This window comes from Electrophorus electricus, chromosome 11 (assembly GCF_013358815.1).
Source record: "Electrophorus electricus isolate fEleEle1 chromosome 11, fEleEle1.pri, whole genome shotgun sequence".
Classification (NCBI taxonomy): domain Eukaryota; kingdom Metazoa; phylum Chordata; class Actinopteri; order Gymnotiformes; family Gymnotidae; genus Electrophorus; species Electrophorus electricus.
In genome coordinates this window covers 11859598-11880988 of record NC_049545.1, presented here as the reverse complement: position 1 = coordinate 11880988, position 21391 = coordinate 11859598, and the positions used below count along the sequence as shown (strand labels likewise).

General features: G+C 45.4%; 1 protein-coding gene across 2 annotated transcripts in view; it reads right to left on the bottom strand.

The window, feature by feature from the left end:
* Positions 1–21391, bottom strand: part of camkmt (calmodulin-lysine N-methyltransferase) — a 70875-nt gene that overhangs the window by 5375 nt on the left and 44109 nt on the right. Inside the window, exons 4-9 of one of the 2 annotated variants that reach the window (XM_027011585.2) lie at positions 20010–20070; positions 18786–18840; positions 17147–17210; positions 15051–15117; positions 13757–13831; positions 1620–1683 (exon numbers count right to left, since the gene is read on the bottom strand). In XM_027011585.2, coding sequence (XP_026867386.2) covers positions 1620–1683; positions 13757–13831; positions 15051–15117; positions 17147–17210; positions 18786–18840; positions 20010–20070 — 386 coding nt within the window. Of the gene's footprint in view, positions 1–1619; positions 1684–13756; positions 13832–15050; positions 15118–17130; positions 17211–18785; positions 18841–20009; positions 20071–21391 lie in introns of both variants that reach the window. The other variant, XM_027011586.2, reaches the window with a different exon arrangement.

Here is a 21391-nt window from a genome sequence, read left to right as displayed (position 1 = left end):
TTTACTTTAGGTTTATTCATACTTTCACCTCAGTAGGAACAGCCCCCCCGACCGAACAGGCCCCGACACGACGGCTCCTGTCCACTCGACACAGTGCGGCACCACTCAAACTAAACTCTTCGCTCTGTAAACAAGTTAACCGGGTTTCACCCCTAGCTGTGACGCACGCTGACTGAAGAGCTAAGCCGAGTCTGACGGTGTGCACGCGCACCGCTCCTCTGACAGCACAGGCGCACCATCAAATGGCTCGCCGCGAGTGGCGCTTTGCATCATTATGTTCTATTGGATTTCTCCCAGGTATTATATTAGATAATAAACAAAAAGATTAAAGCTCACCTAATCCAATCAATGACTGGAAGCACATCCTCACTCTTTATAGATCAACGGACCCTGGACGACCAGCGGTGCTGAGAGGATTATCCAAAAGTTCAAAGTTTCTTTGAAATCCTTCAGCTTTAAATATTATTTCCTGTTTTTTATCGTAGTATTGTTTTAATTAAATGGGGGAGGGGGGATTCTTAGTCCAAAACAAACAAACATGTGAGAACAAACAATGTGTAAACAAGCGTGATCAGCTCACTTGCACAGTTTGTATGTTTTCAAAAAACACTCTTACTGCTATATTAATATTTATATGAGGGTGTGTGTGTGTGTGTTTATGGATTGTATGTGAATGTATATGAGTGTGCAAGTGCATGCAAATGGGGTGGGGGGGATGCATGGGCTATGATAACACATTAGTCATTAAATGGAAAATTAATTGGCTTCACTAAATATGGTCAGAGCTCTGGCCAGCACAGCCATTCTGCTGGCTACTGCAATGGTCATTAATGATATTCCAAACTATACTGCCTTTATCAGGAAATATACAGGTCTTAGTCATGGAGTGCCTGATCACTTTTGACCTGTACCAGAAGCTCATTTGAAATCTGTGTGGATTTGACACACACACACACACACACACACACACACACACACACACACACACACACACACACACACACACACACACACACAGAGACAGAGAGAGACAGAGAGAGAGAGAGAGAGAGAGAGAGAGAGAGAGAGCACACAGGAGATCAGAGGTGTAAATATAAACATGAAAAATCACATTGATCAGTGGGTTGCACAGTATGTGCTGACCCACACTACCAGACAGACACACTGCCCCCCACACACAGACAGACAGACACATATATAGATACACACACACACACAAAGACACACACACACACACACACACACACACACACACACACACACAGCTCTACCCTTTTAATATAAAGACATCCACTATCAAAGGGTGTACTTGAATAAAAAAAAACCTTGGAGATAAATACAAATCTGTTGCTATCTTTGAAACGTTTTCATTTGCTCAGGCTCCAACACCAGCAGGTCTTATCACAGGGCCAAGGAGGAGAAGTCGTGTCCTTTATGATTAGTCCACGGCATCAAATACACGATAAACTCCAATTCAAGTTGCACATAAGTATTAACGTATTACATGATATTAAGCCTGCCATTCTAATACACTCATCACTGCAGGATGACTAATTACTGAGAGCATACACATGCATGCACACACACACTCTCACCCACAGACACATACACACACTTACATTAGGTCGCAGCAATCTCCTTAGTGCATCAACAAGGCTGGCTCTATACTGGTCAAGAAACAAGCTATGAGCGAAGGGGAGAGAGGGAGAGAGAGAGAGAGAGAGAGAGAGGGAGAGAGGGAGGGAGAGAGGGGGGGGATTAGAATGTGTTTCGATGATGGTGGCTTGAGATAAAGCAGTAGGTTATTTATTTTTTGTTTACAAAAAAAAAATCCACCCACAAAGTGAACAACAGTTGGTAGAAGTAAGATTCATTCTTTTTAAGATATGTCCCAACTCTTGTTTTGCTACTTTGTGCAGGCAGGCATTCTACATTTCTTACATCAAATGCCAAAATCCAGATGGATTTGAGTGTGTAAGAAACCATATGTATTCACACACATAAGAACTGTCTGTACACCATACACCCACACATACAGAGTGTATCTAAAATAGGGATTCCAAAACATCCATCCTATTTGGTTCCCACTGATATGAATAATAATTTACACTCAACTGCCACAATGTTACAACAAAATTGTAGTGTTGCAATAAAGTTCTTCAAATACTCACATACACTTGAGCCCTGTTATGTGTCTGCATAATGGTGGGTACGTGTGTGTGTGTGTCCGAGAAACAGAGTGTGTGTGTGTTTATTTTCATTGTCATTTCTGCTTGAGTGCTTGAGTGTAATTGAGAGTGAGCTAATCAGTGAGTGAGTGTACAAATGTGTTGTGGTGTGTATAAGTATTTGTGAGACAAAACGTTGCAATCGCGCGTGCGTGTGTGTGTGTGTGTGTGTGTGTGTGTGTGTGTGTGTGAGAGAGAGAGAGAGAGCGCGAGACTGGCTGAGCACGAGCACTCTTTCTGCTGCTGCTTTGAGTCTGAGCGGTTACTGAGTACAACATGGAAGGCCCAAACACACTTCATTATTTCAATCGGCAACATTTAGGTATATTGTAAGCAGAACAGTTTATGATTAAATCATAAAATCACACTACAAAACACAAGCAAGCATGGTCACGACAGAGCTGCAGCCAAACCTACACGCTGCTCCCTCCTTGCATTCCCTGCAGACCAGGTGTGTTCTCCTAGTGTTGCAGGACGCTCATCCAGTCAGACCAGAGCAAACAGTCCTGCTGATGAAAAAGTTTCCACTCAGAGCACCGTGGGACGTTCAGGTGTTTGAGACGCTTTTAGGGATGACCCCACTGCTTGTGCGGAGTCTTGGCCATCAGCGGCCGAACTGCTGACCCTGTGTTTTGGGTGGAGCAGGTCAAAGCGCACAATAAAGGGTGAGCTGAGGGGTGAGGCCGGCAAGGGTGACCCTCGATCCGGGCGCTCAGACGCCACTCCCTCCGCACTTCCTTTCTTACTTAGCCTCCAGTCATGTGACACCATGCTGCATTAACTCAGGCCCCACCCCAAGTCCTTCGGTAGAGTTTCGATCATGCTGCAGGAGAAGACAAACTACTGTATACATGTATCCACAACACTTGGTACGACTAATAAACCAGTTCTCTTTCACAAAAAATGAGCCCTCTAACAGACCACATTTTTAAATTTTTCTTTTCTTTTTTTTTTTTTTCCTGCAAACATTTTGCTGAACTGCTGGAATCACATGATCCAGCAAACTCATTTTGCTTACTCAGGCAAAGCTTGAACCATGTTACCTCGCGCTGATGTTACACCATTAAGGTGCTTTTAATGCATAGCAGAATATGTCGTAATCACAATATGAAGCAATAGATGCAGTTCATCAGTCTATACAATGAAGCCATATCCAGTCTTATTTACAAGTAGGGAAAATTTGCATATTGCTAAACTTATTTGCATGTCTTTGCTCATTTGATGGTCTTGGATATGTATAGAATATTTGAAGCATTAATTTTTAAGCAAAATTGTAATTCCCTACAATAAATGATGTGTCAAGTTATTAATAGATAGTTATACACTGACGATTCTAAAAAGAATTTTCCAAAAGGAGGCAAAATCTGACAAAACATACATAGTAAAACAGGTCCTGATATGTAAACAACTCTGGAAAATCAAATATGGAGGAAGCAATGTAAACTGAAAAGCGCTATTAAAGTAACATCATAATGGGAATTATAATACTGTGTGTTGTGTATGCTCATGTGAAGCCTTCTTTTAAAATGAAGGTCCCCTCTCTGGCCAGACGGCACCACACAGCAGGCCAGGGTCAAGCAAAACAATCTGGAACAGACTGTACCATTAGAGGCAAACTGCATTGTGCAGTTTTGATTTCACACCGCACACACAAACAGACAGGCATTTACATGCGTCGCGCACACAAACGCACACACTCTTTATCTTGGAGTCCACACTTAGGCAGCTTTGAGAAGGCAGACATGCCAGGCAGTGCTAGCCAGGCAGCCAGTTACAATAACAGCAGCATGGCCTCTGCGGGAATTCCACATCAGCTTTAGAGCGCTGCCAAGACGCCACCGCTCAGCCATCTTTGTGTGCGATGTATGCAAGGGAAAAAACAAGGTGCTTGCTTCCCATAGTTATAGAACTACTGTGCCTTTGTTCAGGCAAGGGACCACAGGACAAATGGGGTCTGTTGTGGTTTACGACCAGTAAGAATTTAAAAGTTGTACGTCGTACAATTCGTGCACGTGCACCCTCTGAGGTGTACTGTGCGTGTAAAAGCCATATGGCGTCTGCTCCAATCTGCAAAAGTGCAGTCGAATCTCTGCCCTGCACAAAAAAAGCCTCACAGTCTTGAGTAGACGCAACGCTGATGGAGGACAGAAATAAAGCAGGTTGCTGTGAGCTTGATGGGTATTCAGGACAAGGCTGGAACTGTTACCTTTGCTTCTCTCTCGCTCCGCCTGGGGCGAGGGGCTCGCCAGGAGCCTCCGCGTTCTTTGGCGCCTGCCTGGAAGACTGTAATTAATGGCAGCAGAAGTATGGCTGTTGACCTTTTCGCAGGTGATCGTCGCCGCAGCGATGTTCATTAATCGCACAGAGATCCCTCTCCTGAAGGCGGCAATTAAGGCCGAGTGGTCGGCCAGCGTGGCGGGGGGGGGGGCGGCCGCTGCGCCGTGACTCATCCCCGAGCGCGCGCGTGTGCGCACGCGCCGTGTCACCTTATTACACAAATCAACCACATGCTGGTCGTCTTCTGTTCATTTCACCTGCATATTAGCTGCCATTTGGGTGGCATTAGAATAATAGTAGGCTGCGCTGGGTTTGGGTGATGGCTGAGGCAGGCACACGTGTCGCTAGTCGGCCCGTGTCAGGCTCGTCGGCCTCACGGCTTCTTCTGGACGTGCTACGCGCGAAACAAATTGTAGATGGGTTGTTGCAAGTGCTAAGCATTTAATAACATGTTAGTCTTCGCTACTTAACTACTGTTAATTTACCTACTTTGTTAAACGGTGGGACGGAGAAGCAAATACCATTTTGACAATAACATATTTGAAGGGGCTACATAAATCTAAATGCTGCACTCACTGTCGACATTGTTTTGGGTGTTTACGTATGAAACGTTGCTCGTAAACAAGTTTTGGTGGAATACTTGTAAATATATAATATATATATTTATAGCATAAATATGTTTTGATGGCTGCTGCATATGCAAGTTATTTTAATTGTTTAAATTACTATCCCACTGAGGTCCTGTAATTTTCACATGTCTCTGACTGTGGATTAATAATAAACTATAATCATGTGCTTCTCAGAGGGTCTGTACCACATGGTCTATAGTCCATACACATGTACGCTTTGTCTGGGATAGGGCGCGCCCAGGAGCGCACACAGAGTGGTGTAGCCCCAGAGTTCCCTGTCAGGTGGTAGGTCCTATTTGTTATTGTGTCCCAGAAAGCCTATGGGTTGCCATGTGTGACGTTTTAGTTTGTTTTACCTTTCTCATAAAAGAATATCAAGTTTTGCAAACAAAGGGATCTCGTTCCTTGCGTTACCTCTCTTAATTCGGCCACTTCGTCAGCTGCCCTAAATGTATTCAGTACCTTAGTTAATGACTTAAATAGCAAGTATATTTCAAGTATTTTAAAATATTATTTAGGATATATTTTGAATTTTTAAATGTGCAACAGCTATGCTGCATCATGATACAACTATATTACATTTCTCTGTGTTACTAGTTTTTTCTTTATGCAACAATAGGTGGTGAATTTGTAACTGAAAAAAGTCAACTATTAAAAGCACATAGGCTATTTGAGATAACAAGGTCTATAGCAATATTTTTCATTTGAAAACTTACTTTCTACTTGTTAGCTAATCCTTCAAATTAAATTAGGCCTATATGCATTAGCTAATCCACAAGCGTATATACAAAATGTGCTCTAAATTAACCTATTAAGCTATAAAATACAAACAGAAAATAAGATATTGCGAGTTTACACCTAATGCAAAGTGTCACTACAATTTCAGCCACACAATTTTCCAGCAAGGGCTTTTCTGATAAGTCTATATTTGCTCGTTATTCTAACAACAGCGTTCCAAGGACTTTAGCCACTCCCACACGACAGCGTTCTGACTTTAGCCACACACACACACACACACACACACACACACACACACGACAGTTCCGTGTGGAAAGCAAAAATTCACGAGTTTGATTTGAACCCAGGGGCATCGATATTATTTTGTTTTATTTCAAAACGTATTCTACGAGAAAGTTATTCATAGACTACCTCTAAAGGCCTGTTTACACCTTGCATTAACATGCATTTCCAGAACTTTGGCCAAATTTTGTATACACTTCTCACTGAAATGTTTTATGCGATTTGATGCGATTTTACTCTCCCCTGTAAAAAGCACACCGACACAGGCCCTACACTCCTGTTTCACCTCCTACAGTAAACATGCCCAGATAGTAAACAGATATCAGCCCACTCAATATGGTCAGCCCCCCGCAGGCTATAACCTATGCCACTGCTGGGCCACCCTCAGACAAGATTATCCCTAGCTTTTTTAAACTAAACATAATACGCATTCCAATAATTAAAAACATGTGTTATAGCCTACTGCCGTCGTCACTGCACTAGACTCATTACAGCTGGTTTCTATAACCTTAATAACTGCCTTCTCGAGGCACTGATGTTCCGCCGAGAAGAGCTGTGTGACGAGAGTTATCATCATCACCAAGATATAGTCTAGCGCACAATGGCGTGTCCATGATTTTACAGGCTACATGAAGTGGCAAGGGGTGAAAAGAGCACACTGAGGAGTGGCATCGGCAAATCATTTATTATGGCAAAGCCGCATTTGCAGAATACATTATTTTTACCTGTAAAATTACTGGGCATACTGACATTACTGTGTTGGCTTCATGTTTGCTCTGTACTTCCTAATGCTCAAAGGACTTGGTTAAAATACCAACAGTGCTACTATAATTATTTAAAGGACCAATAAGTTATTTTCCAGTGACTCTTTTTCCCCATTATGAAACAGCCATTTCTGACACCTAGTGGACTGGATGTTTCAGAAATGTTGTACCAAATCTATTTTAAATATGGCTGCCTCCATGCAGGAGACCATAAATTACAAAGCAATTTGATTCATCTCATGTGAACTGCACTTTAGGGGGAAAAAATTAATAATCCCTTTAATAAATATTGTCTGCTAGTCTACCTTTTGGTGGTAACATTTACTTATTGCTTTTTTAAACCAACTTGAACTAATTCTGACGCATCAAGTCTAGTGCATTAAATATGAGGGGAATATGTAATTTTACGCAGAAACAAAAAGTGAATTACATGCATCCAAGGCCAACAATTAAGTGAATGGTACACTCAAGGATGTGCTAAACCACACGATTGATCTAACTAGCAGGTTTACATAGATAGATGGAATGGTGGAGTAGGCTAAAAGACTTTAAGCAGTGCAGTCAGTGTCTTTCACAGAACGCTTCCCAGTAGGGAGATGCACATTTCAAGGCCCTGTTGCTTTTTATTTCTTAAAAAAAAAGACACCCATTCCCCCAATTTTAGGCATCACCGATCAACAAGTGCAAAACTACCCACATAATTTTACATTTGTAAATAAAATGTAAGATTAATGAAATAAAAAAAACTACACACTGTTAGTTAAATTCTTGCAGTTTCCTGTAAACTAGTGTAAAGAGCAATATTTGGCCATGCCCATGCTAGCACATACAATCTTAGCTAATGAATTAATTCAAGTCTTGAATGGAACAAACTAGTCTCCCCTAAGATTTTATTGTATTTCCTTTAATTTTGAAAACAGGACATATGATTTAAACATGTAAGAATAATCATAATAAAACATTGTTTAAAACAGACTATACAGTTTTGCTATTGCTGACACTGGACCAGATACTTCCCAGTTGCATTCATAACGAATGGGCGGTTCTCATTAGAACTTGCCACACTAAAGCATAAATGAAACTGGAGTTGCATTTTCACGGCACAGATGCACGCAGAGAGTACATTCATACTCGCGCGTTCATCTGAGAAGGATTCTGTGAAACTACACGACTACGCGAAGCAACGCCACGCGGGGCGGCAGCACGCGACCAGAAGCGCCGCAATTGCACCAGTTTTGGCGCGCACGCTCGCCTCTGCGACGACGCGTCAATTCTGACCCTGCCTTAAAGCGGAGAACTCAAAGGATAAACGCGCCAGTGTAAACGCATGTAGATGCGCTCTGCTCAGATCTGCGCACCGTCCGTGCAGACCTGCGGCACCTACGCCGGGAATATACAATACAGTCATTATGTACCTCATAATAATAACTCATATTTGCTAGAACTGTTACTACATGAGAGCTGATCCAATGACCATCACTGCTAGTGCACGCGCATGGGTCAAGCACAATCAGTGAGAGGCTTCAGGAACCTCAGGAACATTGCAAAAGCTGTGGTGGATAAATAACCACAATCAATGAAAAACTGCCTATCCCTGAAAACCAATATGGAGTTAGCCACATTTATGCTTCATACCAATACTTGATTTATTTTTTAATGATTTTTCAGAGGGAAAAAATCCAAAGCTAAGATAGTAACGGTTGCGCTGGTAGCTGTACTCGTTCAAATTTTCAAGCCAAGTCCATTCACTTATAAATCAACTGCAGCTGTAAACAAAGACATCTTGAGGAGAGTTCATGAGGAAGCCTAATAGCAACCATAAGACAAAGACAGAAGCAGTAGATAGGTCACATACTAAAAGGTATGACTGACTACTGAGAACCATAAGAGGAAATAATGAAGGGAAAGAAGTATGGAGGTCAACCAAGAAAAATGATGCTGGACTGGTCGCAACATGGAGAAGGCAATGGATAAGAGCTTGTGGAGAAATTGGAGTCTGGACCTGTCAAATGATGATGAACAGGAAGAAGAAGAAGACGAAATTTGCATGCTGTTCTGTGCCACTCCTTGTCCTTTGAAGACTCAGTTGGCAATTAAGGTTTACCTTACAGAAACTCATCTTTAAAAATAAAATCTCTTAGCCATTATGTTTTTCGCCAGCACATAACTCTTTTAGTGTCCATTAACATCCTATTATTAGTGCTAAAGAACTTCTTGGGTAAATTTCAGGCCCACATCACGTACAAGAGTAAGGAGTACTTATTCCCCATGTATGTCAGAAGTGCCAACAATTTGCTGAGCCGTGTCAGTGTGCCTGGAATGGGACTGGTGCAGTGCTTGGATGGAGTGCATTTGATGAGCATGGACTCCTTAAAACAGGGCCTGTTAGGATCCAGCTAAAGGCAAATGGCCAGGCATGTGCAGTTTCCACAGCTCACAAAGTGCCCATACCTCTCAAGCAGAAGGTAAAAGAGGAGGTGCAGTGAATGGAAAAGAATGGGTTTATTGAGCCAGTGACAGATTCAGACTGGTGTGCACCAGTGGTGCCCATTCCAAAATTCAAAGGCAGTGTGCAAATGTGTTGACTTAAAAAAACCTAAATGAAGCTGTCAGGAAGGAGAGGGATATCCTGCCTACTGCTAAAGAAATCACGGCAAAATTGAGTGGTGCAACAGTGTTTACATCACTGGATGCAACATTTGGGTTTTGGCAGATACCCCTACATCCAGAAAGCAGCAAGGCAACAAAGTTACACTGTTTGAGAGGCATTCCTTTAGATGACGTCCCTTTAGCATCACTGGTCTTCCAAACAAAACATTTCCCGACCTAGAAGGGGTGGTGGTGTTTACGCATGACATAATGGTCTTTGGTCATGGCATGGAGCAGCATGACCAGTGCCTGAGCAGGGCATTAGGAAGGACTGAAATGGGTGACTTGAAGCTGAATGAGGCAGAATTTCTGATCAGACAATGTCAACTCCACTTCCTTGGCCAAGTGATTGACAAGTCAGATGTGAGACTAGACCCAGAAACGGTTAAGAGCTATCCATGAGATCTCACCACCACAGAATGTCCAGCAGCTAAGGATTCCTGGAAGTACATCCTTAATCTTTCATAGGCATGCCAGCCATTACATAAGATACTCAAATCTAAGAAAGCTTGGATATGGGACCATCCGCAACAGGTAGCTTTTCAACACGAAGAGACACTGTCTACTTTTCCAATTCTGAAATTCTATGACATGGTGGGGGCTACTTCTGTCTCAGCTGATGCCAACAGCTTTGGCACTGAAAGAGTATTGCTATAGCTGCATGACAGGTGTACTGAAACCAGTAGCATACTGTTCATGACACTTATCTGAGGCTGAGACCAGGTATGCCCAAACTGAGGAAGACTTACTTGTGTTTGGGCTGGTCGAGAGCTTTGAGAAATATCTGGTTGACCTGGAGACCTTCAAGCTGGCAACAGATCACAAGCCCTTAGTATTGCTGATGAATAATAGAGACTTAGACAATGTTCCGTTATGGTGCTACTGACTTTTCATGTGGCTAACGAGATTCAAACCAACTGCTGAGTATGCACCAGGCAAGACCATGGTTGTGGTGGACACTTTGTCTTATAGCCCTCTCCTGAACCCTGAATGGAACTCACTCCTATATAAACAGGCTACGCTGCAAACATCATTGGAAGTATGCGCCTGTGACATCACAAAAGCTGGAAGCCATTAAAACAATCACGGCAACTGACAGTAAAGTGCGAATGGTCCTGAAGTACACCCGGTCAGGGCAGCCACCATACGTAGGTGATGAGCCAGCACCTATCAGCATGTTCTTTCTTATTCAGCACGAACTGTCAGAGCACATGGGTATAATGACCAGAGGCAAGCACATGCTTTCCTTGTGCATGGAGAGTAGAAATCCTTGACGGGATACATGACGGGCACCAGGGTCTAACCAAATGTCTAGAGCATGCAAACACATCAGTGCTATAAAACAGAAAGTGGAGACTTGTCAGTTATCTTGAGAGATATGATGCACACAGAAAAAAGAGCCACTCTTTCCAACACTGCTTCCAGAGAGTTCATGAAAGAGACTGGCTGTTGATTTGTGTGAGTACAACAAACATACTTACCTTATCGTGTCAAATTATTTTTCAAGGTTTCTAAAGATAACCACCTTCAAGTCGCGCTTAAACCGAAGGTACTTTTTGCTAGATTTGGATGCCCAGATGAGGCGGTCTCAGAAAATGGGCTGCGGTTTGAATGGCATGAATTCCAGGAGTTTGCAACAATTTGATATTCAGCACATCATCTCCAGCCCAAATAATGCTCAAGGCAATGGGCAAACAGAGAGAGGAGGAGTTCAGAGGTCAAAGGAAATCCTAAAAGAGAAGGATCCACTATTCACACTAATAAGTTACAGAGCAGCACACTGTTTCAGTATTGTCAAGGAGGTGAACAGATTAGTTCTGTTATTAAGTTGGCAAGCTAGAAAATGTTTGCGTTAGGAATGAACATTGAAATGGGTTTAGATTTTAGAATAAGTGTAACTGCTACATTGCTCCAATAAATAATTTCTTTATAAAAGTGGGGGAGATTTAAGGTAATGTGAAATGCATAAACGTGTATGGCCCTTTAAAAATGTACAGTGCTGAACACAGCGATGTGTGATGTATTTGGAGATTGTCGCTGTATGTAGGGGCTCAACAAGAGTTCCTGCATTAAAACGTGTTTCAATCTGAAATCTTATAAATACTTCTAAATAAATACCAAATACTAAATCTAAATAAATACTACATTTTTTAAATATTACATTAATTTAAAAAAAGGTGAACAGATCATATTCAGATTTGGCCAGATTATGATCAGATCACTCAAATCACATTCAGAGGGGTTCCAAGCCAGACCCTGACCACACTTAATAGGCTACAAGTGAGATATGACTACTGAGTGCTGACAACACTCGCACCTTTGCCAAATCTAAAGCCCAGTCCCAAAATCCCCAGTAGGGGTCGTGCGGTCCATAAATGTTTGTGCACGTGATGACTGCGAAGCTGTAGGTCAGTAGCAGAAACATTAGCGGTGCTGACGTCTGCAGAAAAGACAAAGCCTTCTCCTGTGCCAGGGCAGACAGTTCATTGCTTTAAATGGTTTCCTTCAATATTTGGTAGTAGCTGCGTTCCGTTCCACAGGGTCCCTAAGCAGTACCCTTGTATTCCCTACACACTAAGCACGCAAACTGCAGTTGATTAAATCATTCATTCCGAATGCCCTGCCACGTCATCGCACAAAGACATTATGCTTATGGCATTTGTTTGTTTGTTTCCCCTGACAGATGAACAGTTCCTTTGTTTGCTAGTGTGGCTATCAAACTACAGAACTGTATAAATATTACGGTAATCCCATGCTTTGTTCATAAAATTAACACCCGGTTAATGACTAAACAGCTTGCTATAGCCAATATTTATGTAACTAACATTAGCTTTAAAAAGTTACATTTAAATAGCTAAATTTGATTTCGGGCTGATTTGGTGACTTTTATGAACAGGTACCTTCCAGATCATCTGTAGGTTTGAGTAAAAATTCATGACATAATAGCACTTATGCACATACCTCTGATATATTCCAATTTATTTGCTGCTCGCTGCTAATCAGCAGGCTCAAGTCTCGTCAAGTCACACAATAACTGAGGCGTAAACTCTTTGCATCACTACCTGCATATTTTTCTTCTCTGTGTGCAGTTTGACATTCTCTTTGGACTGAGCACTTTCCCTCCCTATGGTTTGTAATCTTGATTGAACTTTAGTCCACTTTGGAAGGAAGTACTAGAGGGACTGGACTGCACTTCATTTACAGTATGAAGTAAAACGGAAGTGATGTCCGTATTAATGTGCTTTTCATGTGGGAGAGTAAAATCGAATCTCATCTGGTCACACAGAGGATGCATTATACTGAGAAGTGTAAACAGAATCCAGCCAAAGTATACCCCGATACGGTCCAGACATTAAACGCATGTTTATGCAAGATGTAAACGGGCCCAATAAGACGCATTACCTTGGTTCGGCAACGGCCAATCGTTGGCCGTTAAACTAAGGCCAGAAGTGTGGATCTAATCTGATGGGGGAATGGCAAGGGAGCAACGTAACATCACTTGCTTTACATAATTAGCAAAAATCACATTTGAACTTTGCAGTCAATTTTACCTCTGCTCAAGGGAAGCACACGGCACAAGGATAGAAGAGACAGACCGAGAAAAAAAAAAACAAATCAGCGCTGAGATCTATGTTAAGAAGCAGGCTAATTGAAATGTTTGTGTTATTCTCTCTCTCCCTCTCTGCCTCTCTCCCTGCTCCTCACACGGGCATAATTATTTGCAATTTGCCTAAGACATCCATTTGCTGGGACGCCGAGCATGAAAAAAGAGGCAATTTGGGGGAAAATGGAAATGCCTGGCGGAGTTAGCTGAGGGGAAGTAACGTGGTGCCAACCTCGGTCTGACTGCTGCCATCTGATAAGCGTCACGCGCACCCGCCAGAATATTAGCGCGCAGCCGCCAGGCCAACGAGCCCCGGCGGCACTTTTTTTTAGGGCATGGAGGTGTTGTGACTGGAACTGGAGATACAAGCAGGGACGGCACGGGCGGCTGCTCCCGTAGACGTTGGAACGCCTGGATTAGAGCGCGGTTTTGTGCGTGTCCCATGATTGAAAGCTAAAACATAAGTTTGCATTTAGCGGTTCATGTCAATAGCGAGGTGGGGCGGTGGAGGCGTAGGCTGAGATGAACTCAGTCACGTCCGGATGTGTGGGTCAGAGCCTGCAGGTCCGGTAAGTCCAAACTCACCAGTCAGCGCACAGCACCACGTCAAAGCGGCCCTCCAAGGCGGAGACATCCGCGTGGCTGTCCCATCTCACCACCCTGTGGAAGAGCATTGGACTGAGCACTGGAATTCCAAAAATGAAAAGATAGAGAAATAATTTGGGGGGGGGGGGCGTACAAGGTGGAAACAGCAGGAGAGCATGTGTGTCTGCAGCTGAGCAGTACGAGGTGAGGCTGGGTGTTCTCACCAACTGACATCACTTTGGTCCCACCGTAGCCAATTCTACTGAACCAGAACCTCAAACAACTAGTCACAATGGGTTTTATTTCCTCGCTGTCTCTCTCTTACCACCCATCTCCTGGGGATGATTTTTTTTTTTAGGTGGGTGAATCTTTTTATTAATTAGCCATTATTAACAGTCAGTAAACAAAAATTATGTCTTGTGGAAATACAATCTCCTGTCTCTGTAGGGGGCTAAGGCGGTTCTTCACAGAGCTGAGATTCCCCCCCACCCCCCCATCCAATCATGCGCGACCTTCGCCCCACACAAAGCGCGTGTTCTGACAGGAAGCCTAATCTCCAAAGAAAACAATCAGAGTAATGCCAGCTAATTATACATTTACTCTTGCACTCCATCAGCCCGCAGTAAATATGAAGGGAGGTGGGAGGTGTGTGGAGGGGAGAGGAAGAGAGCAGTTAGATCACTGAACACCAAAATTAGTTTAGGTGATAATGCATTTGAATAGTGACGCGCCGACTGTGAGCCGTGTTGTGGGAAACATGGTAGGTGTGTGTGGGCTTGTGTATGTTTCCCTGATTCTGCAGTGACAGCAAGAAGCATCACCTTGTCAGAAGGACACAGATGAGCAGATATCTAGTTAGCAGTATAACTTGGTGCAGAGAGCAAAAAGAAGGCTTTTGGTCCTGTTCACCAGCTCTAAGCAGGGAGACTAACACAGGTAGTCCACACACACACACACACACACACACACACACACACACACAAACCCAAACACCCCTTCACCTCACATGAGCCCACATGATACAGCACTACGGCATGTGCTATTGCACACAGCGACCTTGTCTATCAGGACACTGACGTATCTAAAATGTTTGTATCTCAATCATGACACATTCCAGCTTTTCTGAGTGCCTGTGCTGAAACACGATATCACCAAATGATACGAGTTATGAGTACTTTATGGAACCGGTCAAACTGACAGCAAGCAGATCATTGACGTGTGCTGAATAAATCCTGTGGAGAGTCTGGGCGGGTTACTCCAGGCAAGACTGTGCCTGTGGTAGCCGAGGCCTCACCTGCAGGACACGGCGGCGGATCGGAGGAGACCAGCCCGTCTGTTCCTTTTGACAGCTCCACGCACGTCTGGCACATGCCGTTCAAGGCAAACACTGTCTCTCACACAGAACATTCACTCCCATACAATTTTTTTGCATATCCTACACATGGGACTCTTCCCATCACTCTCACTCTGCTCCAGTCTCTCATCCTTGGATTACCGGAGAGCACAAGATCAACTCATGCAAAAGCTTCCCCGTGGACAATCAATAGAAGGCTTTTAATGTGTAGCCCCTGCTCCCGGCGGGCCCGCCCTCAGCATGCAATACTGCTGGATTGGTGGCAGGCCTTCTATTAATAGGCCAGACTGTAGTTTTAAGCCATTTCAATTAGGATTGAGCCTCTTTCCCCCCTGCTCGGCCTTTCGCTCCCTCTACACACCAAACAGTGGCGGTGGGTCCCATCCACAGCGCTTTCTGCTCAGAGGCGCTAGTGGTGGTGGGAGGGTGAGGGATGGACTCGCATCACTCAAGGTGCCATCAGTCGCCGAGGGGAGTTTAAGGTGTAACCTCACAGTCTGACATGTTGTCTCACATTAACATCTGTGCATGCTCATACACGTACACACACGCACGCACAGTCCATTTAAGTAGTGGAGTGGAAGCACTACTTTGCATTTGCATGAGAAACCATTATGAAGAATTTCATTATTTCCTTTTATGGATCCTCAGCTCTCTAAAACAAGGGGGTTCAAAACAGTTGACAGAAAAACAGATTTTAGTCAGTTATATTCAAAATAATTTGGAATTTAGAATCATTTATAAACATTTGATATTCTACAGACTGTGCATGATCTCAAATTTGTCTGTGTGCAGATCAATCCAAGTACCTTCATGTCTGTGAGTGTGAGCTTCAGAGTGGTGGCCCTGTAGCAAGGCACAGCAGCAAGGAAGATCTTGGAAGAGTGGAGAACAGCATGGAAAATTCAAGAACAGCAGGGAAGTGCAGGGAATAGTCCCAGTGTGATCAGAGAACACAGGAGGAAGAGCTCTGCTCTCAGGCAGAGATGGACCCCAGACTGTGGAGCTATTGCCTCAGAGGCCTTTCTAAATGAAACGGTGTGAGCAGTAACAACCCCTGTGACGTGTAGCTCTGGCAGCAACTCTATCTCATCTCCCATCCTCCTGCCCTCTACTGCCGCTGTCTGAAAACTCCTCGTTTTCCTTCTTCACGGACGAGGCACCAGCAGCCTGGTCCCTCCAGACACTCTCTCCCTTCCATTCTGTTTTGCTCTGTGCAGGTTCTTGTGTCGCCGCCAACGTCCGGCAGGCCGCAAGTATTCAACAAAAGGTCCAGCGTGGTGCAGACGACAGTCGGCGCACCGACAACGCCGCAGTTTTGCCTGCAGTTCCCGGCAGCGCGGTGGCCGTCGTCTTTCAGCTTTTGTCCACCAGGGGGCTTGCAGGCATTATGATCCCACGATGAAGAGGAGGTGGCAAAGGAAGAGGAGGAAGAGGAAGATGATGACCACGACCGTGGCAAGGGAAGGAGGGCAAGAGGGCGTGTCCCTCGTTTGAGTCGCTTGTCCTCGGAGAGGGTGAGTTAATGGAAAGAAGGGAGGAGAATGCAAAAGTAGGACAGAGAGATGAGAATGTGTTGCAGGGAGAGAAAGCGAGCTGACACAGACAGCAGTAGCCATCAGCCACGTGAGTATGTATTAAAGGTGCGAAACGGTGGTCCGGGGCGTCTGCCAGATGATCAACCACACACTCCAGGGGTGGGCAGAGAGAGAGCACACGGATGTGTCAAGGTGGTCTGCGAGAATGTGTGTTAGTACGGCGTGAGGGGGTTGTTTGTGTGTGTGTGTGTGTGGGAAAGGTGAAATGAGAACGCTATTAAACTGTGTGAAGAGTATTTGCAGGTAGCAGATACTAATGGTCTTGCTCCTCCAAACAGAACAAGGTTTGTGAGGCAGCATTCACTAGACAATACACACACACACACATCCATTTTTGCAAATTTTTTTTTTGCTAGTTTTTGGTAAAAACTGGTGCAAGATATAAGAAAATTAAAAACACATTCCCCCCCACACACACACACAGAAGCTGAAGGATACTCTGGATGGCCTTCTCATTCCCATCAGATAGAAGCACTTCCTTCACGTCAGCGCACACTGCAATCTGAGAGAAAAGAAACCGAGATGAAAACCAGAGAAATCAAAACAAAACAAAACAAAACATCACTCTTGTGCGCACGCACGCACACACACACACCTTGGAATTTTAAAACCTCACTCCACACAGACCACCCCTCTCTCTCTCTCTCTCTCTCTCTCTCTCTCTCTCTCTCTCTCTCTCTCTCCCCCTCCCTCTTCTCATCTCTCCCCTTCTGTCTCCCAGCCTGTTTTTTTTTATTTTTTTATTTTACGTCTGCATTATTTTAATCATTCAATCAAATCAGTCAATACTTTTATCATTCCCCGTGGCGGGGAGCCCTCTATCTTGCTATCACTCTGTTGGGTAATTGCATTGTGACAGGGGATGATGGCGAGCGCCGAGCCTTTCATTTGCAGCACTGCGCTTATCAGACAGGGCCATCGCGCTCCGCTGTCACTCCGCACTCGGCTCGCCAGGCCTGCCCGATGCCCTTCATATAACTTTGCACTGCGAAGCCTCTGCTTTTGTGCTCGCACTCTTTCTCCCTCGCTCTGTCATCATGCCCCCCCTCCACTCGTTTGCACCGTCTTTTCATTCAAGTGGTTGTCTTTATCAGAGGTGTGCGCGTCGCGTACTCGTGAAGTGTGTGTACGGGCAGAGCTGGGTGTGTGGGCGTGGGTCTGCGCGTGTGCGGGCGTCCGTGTTGGTGGCATTCTTAGGATGTCAAAGCAAGTCTGTATAATTTGTGGTCTGATCTTATGTCTTTGCCTTTTCATGTGTGTGAGTGTGTGCTTCCACACACACACACACACACACACACACACACACACACACACACACACGAGAGAGAGTGTGAGAACGAGATTGCAATGAAATGAAGTGAATGAAAAAGAGGAGAGAGAGCGAGAGGGAGACGGAGGTCCCACTATAGAAAAGCTGAGGTCGCTTAAATGCCAGTTACAGGCGGCGTAACGTGCAGAGCTGAAGCGGCCAGGAGCTCAAAGACAGATCTGCTCTCCGCATCTACCAGGTCTGACGCAGGCAGCGTTAGGGACACGGCGCGTGCCAGAGCAAGGGAAAAAGGGAAACAGATGATTGAAAGAAACACTGCATCCCTGTCTGTTTCCCTGGAGGAGAAGGGAGGAGAGGAGACATACGAGGGAGGGGGGGGAGGGAGGCTCTGTGCTGTGTCCCAACATGGCGCTATCGAGCGGAGGGATAAAGGAAAGCTGGTCGTATAAAGACGCAACAGAAGATCGATCAGGTCTACAGCTTGTCTATCTGGAGGGATGTCTGTAGGCCCCCGTGCTCAACATACCTGCCTTTGGGTGGGTGTGTGTGTGTGTGTGGGTGGGTGTATGCACACACGTAGGCATTTGCATGTTCGGGCTTGTGTGGAAGAATGCCCATGTGGAGTCGCTCCATTGGTCGGCGGCCACTGAAGTGGAAGTGTCTGTGTATTTGAGCTCATTTCATATTACTTACAATATGCCTGTGTTTGGGTATCCATGCTGAAATTGCGCATTTGCCTATGACTGTGGGGTGTGTGTGTGTGTGTGTGTGTGTGTGTGTGTGTGTAAATGCACATCTTTGACTTACCATGAGCCCAGCAAGACATGTCATCCCTCCACCCAACTCACACACAGCAGAAGCCCTGTAAAAATAAGAGAGAGAGTGCGAGAGAGAGAGACTGCATGAATATTGAGCCTGTACTATAACTCTAATTAACTGCGCATACCTTGTCTCTGTAGGGGAGTGCCATTGATTAGAATGCAATTCCACTTGGCTCATTGATTTCAACTCTCTCTCTCTCTCTCTCTGTCTCTGTGTGTATGTGTGCGCATCGCTCTCTCTGGCTGTCTCTCTCTGTCTGTGTAGAAGGAAGTGACATTGTCCTTTTTTCTGCTGGAAAGGTGGTATTGAGGTGTAGCAGTAAGATAAGTTAATTAGAGTTCCAGAGATCTCCCACAGTGCCGTTTTCAGTGTGTATAGAGGACAAGCTTATAGGCCTACTCAAACAAAACTCAAACACATGCACACACAAACTCCATACTCTAGAACCCAAGTTAAAAAAAACAAAACAAAAACAATGAATCAAACTGAATCCAAATCTGTTATAACATCTTTCATGTCAGCCAGACGTCAGTGCACCAACTTTGGCACCCACTGAACTGAAAGGGTGCAAGCGTTGCACACATGTGCGTAGCGTGTGAGCCCTCAGAGGGAGACCCTGAAAGGAGGATGAAGGGCTGATTGTTGCAAGGAGTGCAATTAAAAATTAATGTGCACAAAGCTGCTAGCATGAGCTTCACCAGGGACAAAGGCCCACTGACAGGTAGCTATTTGGCTGTACAGTGGGCTAGTGGCGAGAACGCCGGCAACTGCAGGGCTCAGGTGGAAAGATGGGGAGCCACCGTAAACTGGCTGGTCCCCACCCCAAACCCCCTTTCTCTCTCTCTTCTGCTCTCCTTCATCGGGAGCTCGCTCTCTTTACGTGGAGTGCTTGATAACGGCTCTGCCAGATTGCACCAGGGAGAAAGCCTTGGATGACACAGAGACTTACTAGTCTCTCTTACACACACACACACACACACACACACACACACAGTGCCCAAGGGCTGAGCACCCTGCGCTTTGCCTGTGTATGCCCAGTTGACCTTCAGCTGGCGGCTACATGATCGATAAGCCTCTCTTCTCCTCCTCTGCCTCTTGAATGTAAAAACAGGAAATCAAAGGCTTGTGTGCCGCCTTGAGTGCAAATCAAAACGTGCCCCTTACCTCTCTGTCAAATGGCCTGGGCCAGAGAGAGATGCAGAGACTCACGTAAACATTTGACGTTTCTTCACACAGTAGTAGGCCATCACCTCTTCAGAAGGCCAAACACCTGAGAGGGAAAAAGCGAGAGAAGCTGATGAGTGAACGAACGTGAAAATGAAACACGGGTCAGGGGTCAAACGCAGGTGCTCAAAGCGCTGTTAAGACAGCAGTTACAGGGCTGACACGAGGATAATGCCGTCAGTTCATCGCATGACCCTGCAGACGAACGCGTATGCTATGGAACACTGGCCCAGGGCCGTGGGCCGTCGGGGGGGATGTCCCACTAACCGAAGGACAGAACTCGCGGCTTGCTGCTTTCTCTCCGACACCGGCTGCCGTCTCGAGCCTTTCTGTTCTACAGAGACCGTGCAGTTCCTGTAATTCAGCTCCATGGAGCTCCCTCAGTCTGTTGCTACACACACACCCACCCACCCATCCATCCATCCACCCACCAAGCACATTCTGGATACTTAGAGCCGGGGACGCTGGGTGAGGGGAGAGTGGGGGTCCAGCATGCGATTATCTGAAGGAGCAGACTGGTGGTGTTATCACCCACAGTCAGCCTCTGCTTCCTCAGCCTGCTCCAGCAAGAGCCACAGTGGTGCTATTGTCTCTCAAACACACACACACACACACACACACACACACACACACACACACACACAAACATGCGCGCGCACACACACACACACACGCACACTCACCCTGGCAGCAGAAGAGATAAATCCACATTTCAATAAACTTCAGCCCTGGAGCTGCTGCTCTGATGAGGCTCTGAGCTGTTATGGGTTGGTTGTGTGCACACGAGCGCGCAGGTTTGCACGCACGTGGAGGCGACATCGTCCATCCGTGGCTACGTCGGAGAGCCGAGACACGTTTGACGCAGGCGCACGGGACGAATCCCGCAATTGTCTCAACGCTTCCGACGTGTTTTGCCTGCCCGCACGCGCGAGAGCAAATAAAGACGTGAGCGTGTTGTGCTGCTTGTGTGCGCGCGGGCGAGCGGGCGGGCGTGCGGGCGGGCGAGAGCCAGAGTGAGAGTCGATAAAATAAGCAGCTTATGTCCCGTCTTTAACAGAGGCCTGTTAATGCCTGTCTCTCTCAACCTCTCTGCAGCATCAACCCAAGATTAACTCACCCGAGCAAGATTTAATAATGCCTATTGATAAAACGTCAACATATGCCTGTGCCATTAAACAGTCCACCCTGCTTGCTATTCTCCTCATCTGCTGCAGTCGGCAGACTGATCAGCCATGTGACATATTGAGAGGCCGCCGTAAGATTTATCAGGAGAAGGTATTAACAAGGTGGGGGGGGGGGGGGGGGGGTCTCACACACACACACACACACACACACACACACACACAAACTTGACACTCAGAGGTCAC